This window comes from Alosa pseudoharengus, unplaced genomic scaffold, assembly GCF_046254945.1.
Source record: "Alosa pseudoharengus isolate Yale_2024_CS ecotype anadromous, Long Island Sound unplaced genomic scaffold, YU_APseudo_1.1 YU_APseudo_1.1_scf_9, whole genome shotgun sequence".
In the NCBI taxonomy this organism is placed as follows: domain Eukaryota; kingdom Metazoa; phylum Chordata; class Actinopteri; order Clupeiformes; family Clupeidae; genus Alosa; species Alosa pseudoharengus.
Genome location: NW_027468881.1, coordinates 5,795,985 through 5,810,984, shown reverse-complemented (window position 1 = coordinate 5,810,984; position 15,000 = coordinate 5,795,985). Strand labels below are relative to the sequence as shown.

Below are 15,000 nucleotides of genomic sequence, written 5' to 3'. Positions count from 1 at the left end.
CACGTTCCCTGTGCCATGGATCTGTGTGTGTTACTCACGAGTGTGTGTGTGTGTGTCTTAACGAGTCTTTTCAGGAGTGTGTATGTGACACGTTCCCTGTACCATGGATCTGTCACGAGAGTGCAGTTTGTGCTTTTAAATGACCAGAGAATTATGTGTTTGTTGCATGTGTCATTTTACCAACTGCCGGCGCTGATAACAATGTGTTCTGAGTGTGTGTGTGTGTGTGTGTGTGTGTGTGTGTGTGTGTGTGTGTGTGTGTGTGCACTGTTAACAATGTGTTGTTTTAGTTTGCCCATGCTGTTAGCTTCCTTCTCACCAATCCAGTAATGTTGGAAAATGACTCCAGCTGCAGCAGTCTAACTGGTTTGTTGGTGTTTGTCGGTGTTTGTGTGTGTGTCGCAGGGAAGAATTCCTCCCAAATTCAAAATATTTCTCTATGGCAACACGCCAACCAGCCCACCAGAACCTCTGGCTACAGCAGTCTCCTCAGAAGGACACAAACACAAACACACACACACACACAGCATCGATGTGAGCTCTGGAACATTTATGCACACCACTTACACACTTAAAGATCCCTGGAGCCTTTAATGTTTGACCACAGCAGCCTTGGAGAGTACTCCACACAAAAAGCACAGAGGTACACACATACACAGAGGTACACACACACACACACACACACACACATACACCATAGAACCAGGCAGAGGTACACACACACACACACACACACACACAGACACACACACATATAATAGAAACAGGCACAGAGGTACACACACACACACACACACACACACACACACACACACACACACACACACACATGCACACACACAACATAGAACCAGGCACAGAGGTACACTCACACACACTGGCAGTACCCACCGATTCCCAGGAGGATGGACCAGAAGTGGCTGAGGTGGAAGTTGGTGAGGAGATGGACGAGGTTGAAGGCCATGAGGGAGAAACACAGGAGCACACTGACCCATTCTTGGCACCGCTTACCTGTGCGCACACACACACACAAACACAAACACACACATACACACAAACACACACACACACACGTGGAGTTATTTAAAGAATTGTGAATCAGAATCTTTCTTATCCTTTTCTTTCACTATTATTTCTATTCTTGTGTGTGTCTCATAAGGGAAGTGGGTTCAACCTGCAGCGTTCTGACTGATGGAAGCGTATGCATGTGTGTGCGTGTGTGTGTGTGTGTGTGTGTGTGACTGTGCTGTGTGCACCACAGATAGTCCGGCAGCCAAATGGCATAATTTAGGTGAACCTGGTTTTGTGGGTTAAAGTTTTTTTTTTTGCTGTTTCTTGTTGCCAAGGGGTAACTCAATAAGATTAAAGAGGGTGCCCGATGATATCCCTTTGAGCAATTCTCCGTATTCAGCCTTTCTTGTTCAATGTGTTGAATATAAGGCGAGGCACTGCAGGTGAATAGGGTAAAAAAAAATAACTAGCAGATATCACTATGAAACTTCCCCAGTTGGTTACTTACATTAATATGAAAAAAAATGTATTGCAAGTTTTCTGTAATTTAATGTTCAAATATGCAAATTAGGCATGATCTAATTAAATATGTGCTGATTTGCATAAACTTTAAAAAAGCTAAATCTGAACATTGGATAAAGCCAGGTTCAAATTTACTTTATCATTGTGTTGACATATTAGATGAAAAGTCTTTGACACAGGGAATTATGGATATCTCTTTTTGTTATTCAGTAAATCAGAAAATACTGCCAGTAGCCTTAAAAAAAAATATTTTCGCCATGTTCTTAGGAATAAAATTTCATAAATCAGGCTAGGAATAATATATCAACAAACCCCTCAGTAAAAGCCATCTCAATATGGTTAGGTATAAGACTGGAAAGTTTGGTATATGTAAGTGCTTCTGAAGTGCAGATTTCATTCTCAAAGTGGGAGAGGAAACTCATCCAAGTGCTAGCATCTCTCACTAGCACGTCTCTTAAGGTGTTGGGAGGGAGGTTTACTTACTACACAGCTATGTAACTGACTACTGTTAGCCTGCACTGCCCTCTTTTAGCTGATGTATTTTAGCTCTGTACTACTGTTCTATTTTCCAAATATAAATAAATAAACAATAAATAAATACAAATAAAATATACATTTATTTTGTATTCTTTATCGCAGCAGTAGTCTATGCTCAGAGCCTAACATTCATTTTTAAGTATTGATCCATAGACATGCATTAAAATACTAAGGCCTAATAATACACACAGGTCAGTCTGACTAATTAAAAAAAAAATATTTAAAAAAATTCCAGGCTTGATTTTTGATTCCACTCGACTGAAATATTTAAATTCCCATCCCTAGTGGACATAGTATATATACTTGGATATTAAAGTTAGAGTTTTTAGTTTGGTACAGAGTTCACAGTCATGAAGCCTGAAACCGAGGAATGCTACTTAAGTTGGAAATTCAACTGCCATTTGAAGAAGGATTCATTGATTCGTTACTGAGCCCAACCAGTCTATCAGAAAATGTTAAACTTGCACCAGACTCCATTTTGGAGATGATCAGATGTGGCTGTAAGAGAGAAACCCCTTGTAGCTCTAAGATGCAGTTTCCGGGTTAATGGTGTGCCCTGCACAATGTTCTGTGCATGTTTTAAGGTACTGTAGGATGTTCAAGAACAAATGAGCAAGAACTGCTCAAAACTAATACTAGAGGAAATGTGTACATATTCCGAATTATTACAGGAGATATCTGAAATTATGAATTCATTATTTGACATAGAAAAGGGTTACATTTTAAAGTATTGTCTGAAAACTATCACACGGCAAACTGTTTTTAGTACATTCTATTTGAGTTGATTTGCTTTTGATATGTGTACTCACCTTGAAATTAGAGGTATTTCCTATTTTTTTCATGATTTTGGCACATAGGGCTTTAGGGGTTAATATATGAAATTGCCCAAGGGATATCACTGGGCACCTTCCTAAATATTAAAGAGCCACCGCAAGTCAATAAGTCTAAGCAAAAATAAATGAATAAATAACTGACAAAGCCAGGTCTGACCCCATGACTACTGGACTACTACTGGCGTTATCTGAAATACAGAAATGCATTAATTGGTATAGAAAAGGGTTAAATTGTCCAAATTTGAACGCATGCAGTATTGTCTGAATAACTATCACATAGAACACTGTATTTTAGTACATTTTATTTGAGTTGATTTGCATTTAATATGAGTAGGCCTACTCACCTTGAAATCAGAGGTATTTCCTATTTTGTTTTTCTTAATTTTGGCACATTGAGCTTTTTTCATATTTAAACATTAAATTACAGAAAACTTGTAATACATTTTTTTTCATATTAATGTAAGTTATCAACTGGGGAAGTTTCATAGTGATATCTGCTAGTTAAATTTTTTACCCTATTCACCTGAAGAGTCTCACCTTATACTCAGCACATTGAACAAGAAAGGGTAAATTTATGAAATTGCTCAAGGGATATCACTGGGCACCCTCCTAAATCTTAAAGAGCTACCCCTAGTCTACAAGATTCTGCAAAAAAAAAAAAATTTAACCGACAAAACCAGGTCTGACCCCATGGCTGCCGGACTAAGACACCAATATCTATGAACTGTGCTGTGCAGACATGGCTTGTTCACTTGGGCAGGAGGGGCAGAGCCCTACTAACGATTCATCCACTAGAAAAGTAGATCCACAAAATATTTTTTTAAATAAAATGTTGTTTGTTTATTATTGTAGTCAGTGGCAAAGTACTCAATCATGTTACATTTTTGTATGATTTGCAAAGAAATTTCGAAAAGATCGCAAAGATCTCGTTGATCATATCCATAGTTGCTTTAGGCCTACTGTAACGTTACATTTTTTGAACATTGAAATTGAACAGCGCCTGCTGTTTGTCTATGTAAATCTGTCGACCGATAATGGAACTGCAGCTAGAGCGCGGTTAGTAGAAGGTCGGGTGGGCAGATCATGCCACTGCCCACCCTATACGACGTGAGAACTTACTGTAATATGCCTACTGTACTGTAGTATGCCTACTGTATTAGTCCGCACGAAGTTTGTGAGGTCAGACCGACAGTTGAAAAATGGCGAGTGAACAGCATGTGTGCAATAGTGTGGAGTTTCTCTTAAAGAACTCATTCGAAAGACTTGAGTTTGTAGTTAAATTAGCTATCAAAGACCTAGGACCTGATCAGCCCGACATTAACATCGTATACCAACAAACAAAGGACACCCCATACACACAGCATATTTACCTTTTTAATGAATAGCCTACTTTTAAGTTACTCTTTAAAGTTGAGCTGGCTCTTGAACACAATAATTTCGTTACTTATAATTTCTTTTATGAGTAGGCCTACATGACAATAAACAACTTGAACTTGACTATGAGAGCTGAGTGGTGTAAGGCGGCGTGAAGCCTACGCTTGGAGCTCCAGTGGAATTTTGATTTTGATTTCGAATTCTCGGTTAATTTGTTTCCCTCTTCAGTTTTTCCCCCAAAGTAGTTCTCCACTGATCTGAGCTAATGAGCTGATTACCGGTACCTACCTTGTAGCTTTTATTTGTCTGGAATCTCAAAATTTGAAACTTCACTTCTTATGAATAAAATATTTAAGTAGGTTAACCATAGGTTAATAATGCATTAACAAAATGGTGTTTTGACCGCAAGTGGTAACCTTTTTTTTCTAAACTTGATCATCAGACTCTGCCCCGCCTATTTGTCAACCCAGGAGCCGCTACTGGTGCTGTGTAGATGCACCACAGACACCAATATCTATGAACTGTGTAGATGAATCCTGCCCTGTCTTGCCATACCTTTGTTTACACTTTTTTACCACAAAGTATTTAGTTTAATTACTCTAATTAATGTCAATCTCACTTGAACAAAGACAGAAAGGGGGGCCTCCAGTCCCATAGTGTTTGTCTCCAACAGACTTGTTTTGCTCCAAGCAGGAACAAAAACAGTTTGATGCCGAAGGTTGTCATGTGACTCTTATCACATGACTCCTTCAGTCCAACAGGAGGCACCACACCACTCAGCACAAACTCAAACACACATATTCATTAGCGCTGATTAGCTATTAGTAAGGATCAATACACTTGAGTCTCCTGGAGCATGGAGAATGCATGTGTATTTGTGTGTGTGTGTGTGTGTGGAGCATGCATGTGTTTTTGTGTGTGTGTGTGTGTATGTGTGGAGTATGGAGAATGCATGTGTATTTGTGTGTGTGTGTGTGTGTGTGGAGCATGGAATGCATGTGTATTTGTGTGTGTGTGTGTGTGTGTGTGGAGCATGGAGAATGCATGCGTATTTGTGTGTGTGTGTGTGTGTGTGTGTGTGTGTGTGTGTATGTATTTGTGTGTGTATTTGTGTGTGTGTGTGTGAGGAGCAAAGAGAATGCATGTTGATTTGTGTGTGCAGCTCAGCTAGTCCCATGAGGGCTGCCTGTGTCTGTCTGGCCGAGATGCTCATTACCTCTCTCTCTCTCTCCTTTAACAAAGTCCTCTCACAATCTACGAGGCAAAACTTTACTCCACAGGTGTGTGTGTGTGTGTTTGTGTGTGTCGAGTTGTCAGAGTGATGTGAGATCAATACAAACACACAACTCAATGCAAACACACTACTGAGGACAGTACACATAGACACACACTCACTCTCTCCATCTTTTTCCTTTCTCTCTCTTTCTCTCTCTCACACACACATATGCACACTCTCTCTCTCTCTCTCTCACACACACACACACGCACACACACACACACACACATACGAAAATACCCTCTCTTCCTCTTTGGGGAGTTTGTGCAAAGAAGGTGCCATTTAAATGGAGCACCCTTTAGGAGGTCATCTGACTGCAGCCCTGTAGGAGTTAGCAGCTAGCGCTAGTAGCCGCCAGCTCAGACATGTGTGGCCTACTTCCTACTTCCTGCTTCCTGTCCCCCCTCTGCTGTGCTACTTCTGGTCCCCCAAGGCCTCAAAGCAGCCCGTCACTCACACTACCCACAATACACTGTGTCCCCAGCCAAGGCAACAACCCACAAACCAGTCCGATTCTGAGGGGGGGGGGGGGGGATTCTTGGCAACGCTCTGAAGCTCCTGGGTGTTTTCCTCCGCAAGACTTGTGTGTGTGTGTACCTATGCAGGGTGGGAGTGTGTGTGTGTGTGTGTGTGTTTACATATGCAGGGCAAGTGGATGCTTACCTCTGCAAGATTGGTGTGTGTGAGTTTGTGTGTGCTGGACTGGTGTGTCTCTCTGTGAAGGACAAGTGTGTGTTTACCTCAGCAACACTGTGTGTGGGTGTGTGTGTCTGTCTGTGTGTGTGTGTGTGTGTCACTGGTCAGTAGCAGTCTGGTCCGCCTCTTGTACAGTACACCAATGTTGTGCTTGTATTGGGTAATGCCTGAGTGTGTGTGTGTGTGTATGTATATGACACACCCTGTGTGTGTGTGTGTGTGTGGGTGTACTAGGGAGGATACACTTTGAAACAAACAGACTGCTACTTCCTGAATCCTGTGTAAGATAATTTACACAAACACACACGTTTACATACACAGACACACACACGGCAGAGTAACGCTGGGTCGAATCAGAACCAAAAGCATCTGGGCTCTGCCCGGGGTCGTCTGGGTTCCCCTCGGGGTAAGTCTGGACTCGGCCCGTCAGTGGGCCATGTCCTGTTAACAGGACAGCTGGACAAGCTGCTCCGTGCTTCTCTGTCACAGAGAACGGGCCAAGTGGCAGCGCCATGGACACAAGACAAAAGACTCCTGTCTGAGATGCCCCCACACTAGCTTCTACAGTGTGTGTGTCTGTGTCTGTGTGTGTGTGTGTGTGTGTGTGTTAAGACAGTTCTGTTATGGCTGTAAGCCTCTCTCTCCTCCTCGTCTTAACTGACTCGATTTCACTCTCCACTTGGCTCATGCACACACAGGCGCGCGGGTATAGCCTGGTATGCTGACCCAGTGTTAAAGCAACACCAAAGAACTTTTCCTCTGCTGCACGCACGCTATTTGTTTATCCAACAACAGCTTTGCAAATAACGATGTCCATAGACAAGGTAGAATATGTTGCATGATTTTATGAAAGTATTATGTATTGCGACATCATGCAAGTCAAATGTGTAGTTTCTTATGTCTCATTCCATCGAACTACAAGCCCGCTACCCGATCTGGCAAACTTACATAGTGCGGTTATAGCCGATAGAGGGCCGCGAAGCGAATGCAGAAGTGCCGTTCACATTGTTACGAGTTGATGAACCACGGAAACAATTTTGGAAACATTGTTTTAAGGTACAAAAAACTCTTTGGTGTTGCTATAGTTTCACACATTGCTGGAGTCCCATTCTTTCCTCCCACACACACGTCGCCTGGCGAGTTCATAAATACCACAAACAATTCTGGACAGGTTTGGGTCCCTGCATTACCCAAAGCTGAACTGCGCACTATTTAGTTTCCTGACGCGATCCATCAAAAGCATCGACTTGACTCAACGGGGTCTAAAAGTTATTTAGCCTACAGAGAATATTGACAGCTTGTTCCGGTGTTGTGTGCCTTCTGGTTTTCCCACCTACTGATTTCCTTGCGCGTGCTCGCGTTGCTCACCACAGCAGGAGTTGTCAAACATTCACAAACAAGTTGTTTTAGACGGATTTGAAGTTATATCTATCCCATGGATCATTACACTACAACCACAAATAGAAAATACATGTAAAATAAAGGCTAGGCTATAATTTTGCACACTTTATAGCATTAAACTGGATTAGAACCTACAACATGTTACTTGGGTGTTGCCTACGTTATTAATTGATGGTAGCCTACAATATTTAATTGTATCGCGTAACAGTTGGCTCAATGAGTAGGGAATCAGGTTGGCCAGTTTAATGCTAGTTTTCAAAACATATATATTTTTTACATGTCTTTTGTAAGAGTGGCTGTAATGTAGCCGAGCGCTCATGGCGTAGCCTATATATGAAAAGCGACTTCAAACCGCCTAAAACAACTTGTTTGTGAATGTCTGACAACTGCTGCAGCGCATGCACGCGCAAGGAAACCAGTAGGTGGAGAAACCAGAAGGCAGACAACACCGGCGCTATATGTCGGACGCCTATAGCTGTTCGGACTCTCATGGCCCTATCTGGCGACCACGGAGAGCTGATTGTTCACTTACGTTACCGTTACGTTCGTTTAGGCTACTGGAAATATATGACTCGCCGTTCAACACACCTCGCGTAGTACAGCACTAGTAAATTGACCATCTCCAAACATGGCTAGCTTTCTTAAAAACCGGACTGAGATTACCAGAATAATTTTGTCGGATGCGAACCATAACGATAATTCCTGAGTCTGTGGACCATGTTGAACAGGTTTGGATGATGTTGATCCGCAGATGCCTTAAGTGAACTACTTTGCTGTTCATTTTCTCTATGCCATGAATTACAGTACGGCTCTGGTAGGCTAGTCTGTGTGGCGCACTCACGGCCAGCTGATCACTCGCGACCTGACTTACCTGGCGAGTATAAATTCGCGAGTTCCCGTGCACCTGCGTGTTGTGGACCCCATCTTGGCACGGTCTGTCCCGCTTCATTCTCTTTGGGGGTTTGTAGCTTGTCTGCGGGGCTCGCCATGTTCCTCTCCCGGTTCAGCCCCTTACTCAGATCGGCAACCCAACAGATGCACCTCGCGGTGAAAGCCACGCCTCGCTATTCTGGCTCATTTTGCCGTGTACACGGCTCTCAAATTCAGCATGTCTGTGATTGGTTCAAACTTTCATAACTGAACCGACCACCAATCCTGTCTCCAGAACAGAGAATGACCCCACCCGTTTCTGGCCAATGACAATTGCTACTCAGCCAGTGATGGTTTGTTGAGTGCGAGATATGCAACTGCGACGTTTCTCATACTCTCTACATTTTACTGTAGGCCTACTGATAATGAGAAACTGTGGGATCAATTATCGTTTCTTCGAACCGTAACTAATAGTAGGCCTATAGCCATTTAAACTCAATCTCACGAAGATTTTGTTGATATAGCCTTGCTCAAGAACAATTACAATAATTACAAATACAAGAACTATAGCCTATTTATTTCCCATCAGGTTAAAAAACATGTCCAAACATGCATCAAGTTTTTAATGACATTCAACAAGTAAAATCCTGACAGGACTTAGTGATAGTAACAGGGTAGACCTATTTCATAAAAGGAAATTTAACACCAAAGCGTAATTGGAAGTGAAACTGAGCGTAAAGCTCGTAGACCTACACAATTGTTAAACATGGGATTTCCTCGACTGATCTCTTTTTGCGTTGTCAATCTCTGATCTGTCACAGATGTTTACCTTTTAACCTGTGAAGGCTAAAGGACAGGTAAGCGTTTTAGAATGTCCCCAGGAAAACAACCTCGATAATATTATTATCAATAATAATAATAATAGTAATAATAATAATAATAATGTTGATTATTATTTTTGATTATGTAATAATAATAATAATAATAATAATAATACATATAAATATTATAATGAACTACACTATACTATAATATAATATTATAGTGTTTTAAATGTGAGCAATGGATGTAGACCTGCAAATCAGGTTTGAGTGAGCATTTTCATTCCTGTAATAATGATCAAATCCACAAGGGGGAGGCTCTCAACAACGAAGAAGTAAAACACACGTCAAAGAAGTAAAACACACGTCGCAGAATACCCTCTGGTGTCATTGCTGGTTTCAGTTTTGCGTTGTCAAACGTCAAACTGTCTGTTCTACACACATGAGCCACAATACGCCCCCTTCCCATGGGTACAGATTGTTTGTTTGTTTGTTTAGGCTACGTCAATGGTGTTGATTGGGATTCCAAGTATAAGTTGTATAGGCTATGCCTACACCACTAAACACACTTTCTAGAAATGTGACTTTTTATGACGTAAAAGTAGGTGTAAATTATTCTTTGCATGGTATTTTAAGGTATTTTTCCCCTAGTTTTAAAACTAATTGGATCTTATGCACATTTTAATTGCAATATATATTTTCCGTTGTTGTTTGTGGTTTTGAGTTTGTTTTGTTCCACTTGCTGAAATAACGAGTTCGAAAGGAAAGGCCCCCCCAGAAACAGACGACAACCACGCCCCCCTTCCTCATCCACTTAAATTCTTTGCCGCAAACCTGTAGGACAGTCTTGCCAACAAACTCTGTGAGGAGCGCTTACTCTGGCACTACCCGACTCAGACAGATTGTTACGTTTCAGATAGGCCTACTTGTGACAGTGTTATTGAGTTTACGTCGATCTGTGTAGTTTTCTGAAACTTTCTTCCAGTGAGCGACGTAGTCTAAAATAACCTCACTGTTCGAGCGCTCTGCGCGTAGTTTCGTATGGTCCCGCAATCCGGCGGGTGTTAAGATCCATGGAAGTGGCCGGTTTTTACGAGGGGGACTGCCTTGCTTTCCACGGTAGCAACAGTATTAGCGGTCCCGTCGGCGACGGCATATGCAAGCAGCCCATTGACGGCTCCATGACGAAGCTTAGTATCTCACAGCACGAGAAGACGATCGACTTCAGCATCTACCTAGACTCTCTGCAATATCACCAACTCGCAAGCCAAAACCAGGCAGCTCTACAACGCGGAGACGTCTACAGCGATTTCCTCGAGGAGAGCAGAAGCAAGAGGGTGGCATCGTTACAAAACTACAGGAACTACATTTCACTGAACGACCGGGAGCCAGGCTTGATTAACAGCCACCGGGAAGCCAACCCACTGGGCTACGCCGACCTCGAGGAGACCCGAGTTGACACGGTCTACAGCCCGGAGTTCGTCGGGAACTCGGCTAAAGGTGGTCACCAGGACGAGCCCCGAGAGGAGTCGGGAATGGACGGTTCTTCTGGATATGACATGCGCTCCTATATACAGTACCAGTCAGCGCCGAGCGGCAGTTTGGGGAACATTTCCAACGCCTCGTCCTCCTGCTCGAGCCCACCCGGCACACCTGCCCCGTCAGGTAAGGGAGGTTCGCCGCATCAGATTGGCAAGATGTCGGGCGGGAAGGGAAAGAAGCGCCTGGAGAAGGACAGCGAGGAGTACCGACTGAGGCGCGAGAGGAACAACCTCGCCGTCCGAAAGAGCCGGGACAAAGCCAAAATGCGCAATCTGGAGACGCAACACAAAGTGCTCGAGCTCGCAGCCGAGAACGACCGTTTACAGAAGCGCGTGGAGCAGCTGTCACGAGAGCTGGCCACGCTACGTAACCTGCTCTCTGCCACCGGTCAGTGCTAACGGGACGCCCGTGTGCGCTGCACTTAGAGAGAACATTGAAGCAGGCTGGGACTGTGATTTGGTTGAAAGTTGATCTTTCTTGCCGTGGTACTCTGTCTACTGAAGTTGTCGACTTAAAGTAGGCTTTGCTGGAGAAACAAACAAGTGTTTACAGCCGTGGAATAGACTGGAGGAAGACATGAGGTGATTGCGCAACTCCTCGCTCTTGGTGAGGTTTTCACCCAGTTGGCTACAATGAAACTCTGAATTTATTCTTTGTCTGTACAGTATTTTTGTACAATTTACACGATGAAATCTGCATTGAAATGTTCTTCTATTTAAACGTGTTTCCTTATGTGGGGCAGTAGTTGTCAAGGGAAGAGTTGCTGCAGTGGAATGATGCAATTCTTTGTAACAGTATTGGCAATGCAATGAAGTAATCTGTAAAAGATATAAAGGTACAATTTTAAATGATTTAAAAAATGTTTTATTGAATTAAATTGATTTTTACATGGTTCCTAAGCAATTTGGTGTCTCTGAAATCATTTTCAGTCATTTATCACCTCCAGAACAACACACCCAAATGCCTGTGCGACGCATTGCTTCCCTTAGCTATCTCACACACACTCACACACAAATCACCAAATACATGTAGGCACATATTTTACACATCCCTCAGACGAAACCCCAAATGTGTGTTAGATTTGCCTGTTGGACAGCGCTGTGGTGTCCATGCAAGCAAGAGAGAGTGGACGTGACTCAGTGTTTCATCTGCAGATCTCAGGACTTCTTTTTATGCCATGTTTTAGGGATGGTTTAAATGGCAGCGGGTTTTTGGCTCTGTGTACGGTACATCACCTGGGCGTTGAGCGACTCAGATCACATACACACACACACACACACACATACACACTTTGGTCCCTGTCAGGCGATTTAGTGAACACACACACGCACTCAGTCAACAGTGAAACAGGTTCAGTGCTCTCTCACAGACAGGTCAAGGCTGGCCAAAGATTACTCAGGTCCAACAACCCCCCCCCCACACACACACACACATACACCCCACCCCCATAACCTCTCTGTGCTGCCAAACCCTGAGCTAACACAGGTACGCTGCAGAATACCTACACACACACACACAACCATGCAGGGCAGCCAATGGTAACTGTCAGTAAGGTGCAGAATTAGGCAGTATATGCTGGAGGTGTGTGTGTGTGTGTGTGTGTGTGTGAGCTGATTGAGCTCACACATGAGGTAAATAACCAGGGTCAGGTGTGGCAGAGGAAAGAGACAATCTGGTAATAGAAAGGAAGAAAGGATTCTCCTGTAATTCAGTCATGGCTTATATGTGTGTGTGTGTGTATGAGTGTGTGTGTGTGCGAAAGGAAGGACTCCAGTCAGTCATGGATTACATGTCAACTTGAACAGGACAGCAGCGTTTCAGGATCATTTGTGTTTGTGTGTGTGTGTGTGTGTGTACTGCAGTGAGCTACGTGACCAAGTGAATAAGGAGCTGAGAGAGTAAACACACTCCATGATTTCAGCACTCACACCAGCTGCGTACACACACACACAAGGCCAGGCACAACAGCATGCTTGGGAGAATGTATTCATTAAGATGTGATTTTGGGTGCTGAGTATGGACATGCATGTTGTGTGTGTGTCAGTAAATGTAAGCGTATGGTTGCTCTAACTGGCGTTTAGTCTGTGTCCAATTAGATTTATTTTATAATGCCTTTGCAATGACAATAGTTTATAATGCATTAATAATCACTAATGTCCTTAAGCACCTTAAGCACGACTGCCGGTCGGGTGTACTTATGATCTCCACATAGGCTCTGGCCTTGTGTCGCCCCCTTTTCTCGTGTGTGCGAGTGTGTGTGTGTGTGTGTGTGTGTGTGTGTGTGTGTGTGTGTGTGTGTGTCTGTGTGTGTGTGTGTGTGCGTGTGTGTGTGTCTGTGTGTGTGTGTGTGTGTGTGTGTGTGTGTGTGTGTCTGTGTCTCCTCATTCCTGTTTGGAGGCTGTGGAGGCTGTGGTGATGAATTCCTGGATATATTTCAGGGTCCCCCTTCACACACTTACACACACACTGGAACAGGTACCTCTATTCCCCACCCCCACCCCCCCACACACCCTGCCCTGACCACTGCCTTGTCTCAGGGCTCGATGCCTGTGTGTGTGTGTGTGTTTCAGGGTTCCACCCTTCCTATTTCTGGTTTCTCCTCAGTGTCTGTCTCTGACCGGAGAGGCTGTGGTTCAGTATCTGTCGTCTCTCTGGTCTCTATGGTCTTGCTGTCATCTTTCTGGTCAATCTCCCTGATGTGTGTGTGTGTGTGTGTGTGTGTGTGTGTGTGTGTGTGTTTGTTTGTGTGTGTCTGTGCTGTTGTGTCATGGGACTCCAGACACCTGTAAATCACACCAACCCCAACCCTGTCTGTGTGTATGCATGTTTGTATGTGTGTGTGTGTGTGTGTGTGTGTGTGTGTGTGTGTGTGTGTGTGTGTGTGTGTGTGTGTGTGTGTGTGTGTGTATGTATGTGTGTGGTTGTGTAACAGGAATCAAAGACACCTTTAAATCACCCCAACCCTAACCCTGTCAATAATTACCGGTCACCTTACCTTATCACACACTTCAACATTCTACCCAGCACCGCACTTCTGCAAGCTTCAACCCAGTCTGTGTGTGTGTGTGTATGTGTGTGTGTGTGTGTGTGTGTGTGTGTGTGTGTGTGTGTGTGTGTGTGTGTGTGTGTGTGTGTGTGTGTCTTGCTTTAACCTGAAGGCTCTCAGCCACACCTGTGGGGAGACCGGGAGTGAAACATTTAACCACAGGATTGAACCAGCTAGACAGGTGTGTCTTACCTGTCATCCCACACACACACAGAGAGAGAGAGAGAGAGAGAGAGAGAGAGAGAGAGAGAGAGAGAGAGAGAGACACACACACACACACGGAGACATGCACAAACAAATACACACCACACACACAAACACACACGCACACACACACATATGGAGGCATGCACAAACAAATACACACACACACAAACACACACGCACACACACGCACACACACACATATGGAGGCATGCACAAACAAATACACACCACACACACACACACACACACACACACACACACACATATGGAGGCATGCACACACACACACACACACACACACACACACTCACACACTCATTGATGTGCATAGTGGGTGGGTGATTCTCTGCTAAGCCAGGGGGAGGGGTCTGAAGAGGGACAAACAGCGCAGGGTGTGAAGACCCATCTAACCTGAGAGGACACACCTGCCTGTCAGCTCCACACTACCACAGGGTTCCCAGTTAACCCCCACCGCACCCCCACACTCTCTCTCTCTCTCTCTCTCTCTCTCTCTCTCACACACACACACACACACACACACACACACACACACACACACACACACACACACACACAGGAGCCTCAGGAGCATATTATGTGAAGGCTTCTTTTCCTGACAGAGAGAAGTATCAAAACATCAAAGGATATGTAAATATCTGCTTCATTATCTGAGGAAGATAAAGAGAGAGAGAGTGAGAGAAAGTGTGTACGTGTGTGTGTGTGTGTGTGTGTGTGTGTGTGGGTGGGTGTGTGTGGGTGGGTGGGTGTGTACCACTATGACTGAAGAACACTTGAGGTGGCGTTGGTTTCAGTAGACCATGTCAGTGGTATCAGTGATATGAGTATATATGAGTATCGAGTGCA

At 43.9% G+C, this 15,000-nt stretch overlaps 2 protein-coding genes across 2 annotated transcripts in view; one reads left to right on the top strand and one right to left on the bottom strand.

The window, feature by feature from the left end:
* Nucleotides 1-8,730, bottom strand: part of peds1b (plasmanylethanolamine desaturase 1b) — a 16,317-nt gene extending 7,587 nt beyond the window's left edge. The window contains exons 1-2 of the mRNA XM_076275742.1: nucleotides 8,522-8,730; nucleotides 892-1,011 (exon numbers count right to left, since the gene is read on the bottom strand). Coding sequence (XP_076131857.1) covers nucleotides 892-1,011; nucleotides 8,522-8,639 — 238 coding nt within the window. The 5' untranslated portion in view covers nucleotides 8,640-8,730. The remainder of the gene's footprint in view (nucleotides 1-891; nucleotides 1,012-8,521) is intronic.
* A 1,443-nt stretch (nucleotides 8,731-10,173) lies between these two features.
* On the top strand, nucleotides 10,174-11,786 carry cebpb (CCAAT enhancer binding protein beta). The gene has a single exon (XM_076275741.1). The coding sequence runs from the start codon at nucleotides 10,415-10,417 to the stop codon at nucleotides 11,279-11,281; it is 867 nt and encodes a 288-aa protein (XP_076131856.1). The 5' UTR covers nucleotides 10,174-10,414; the 3' UTR covers nucleotides 11,282-11,786.
* The last annotated feature ends 3,214 nt before the right edge of the window (nucleotides 11,787-15,000 follow it).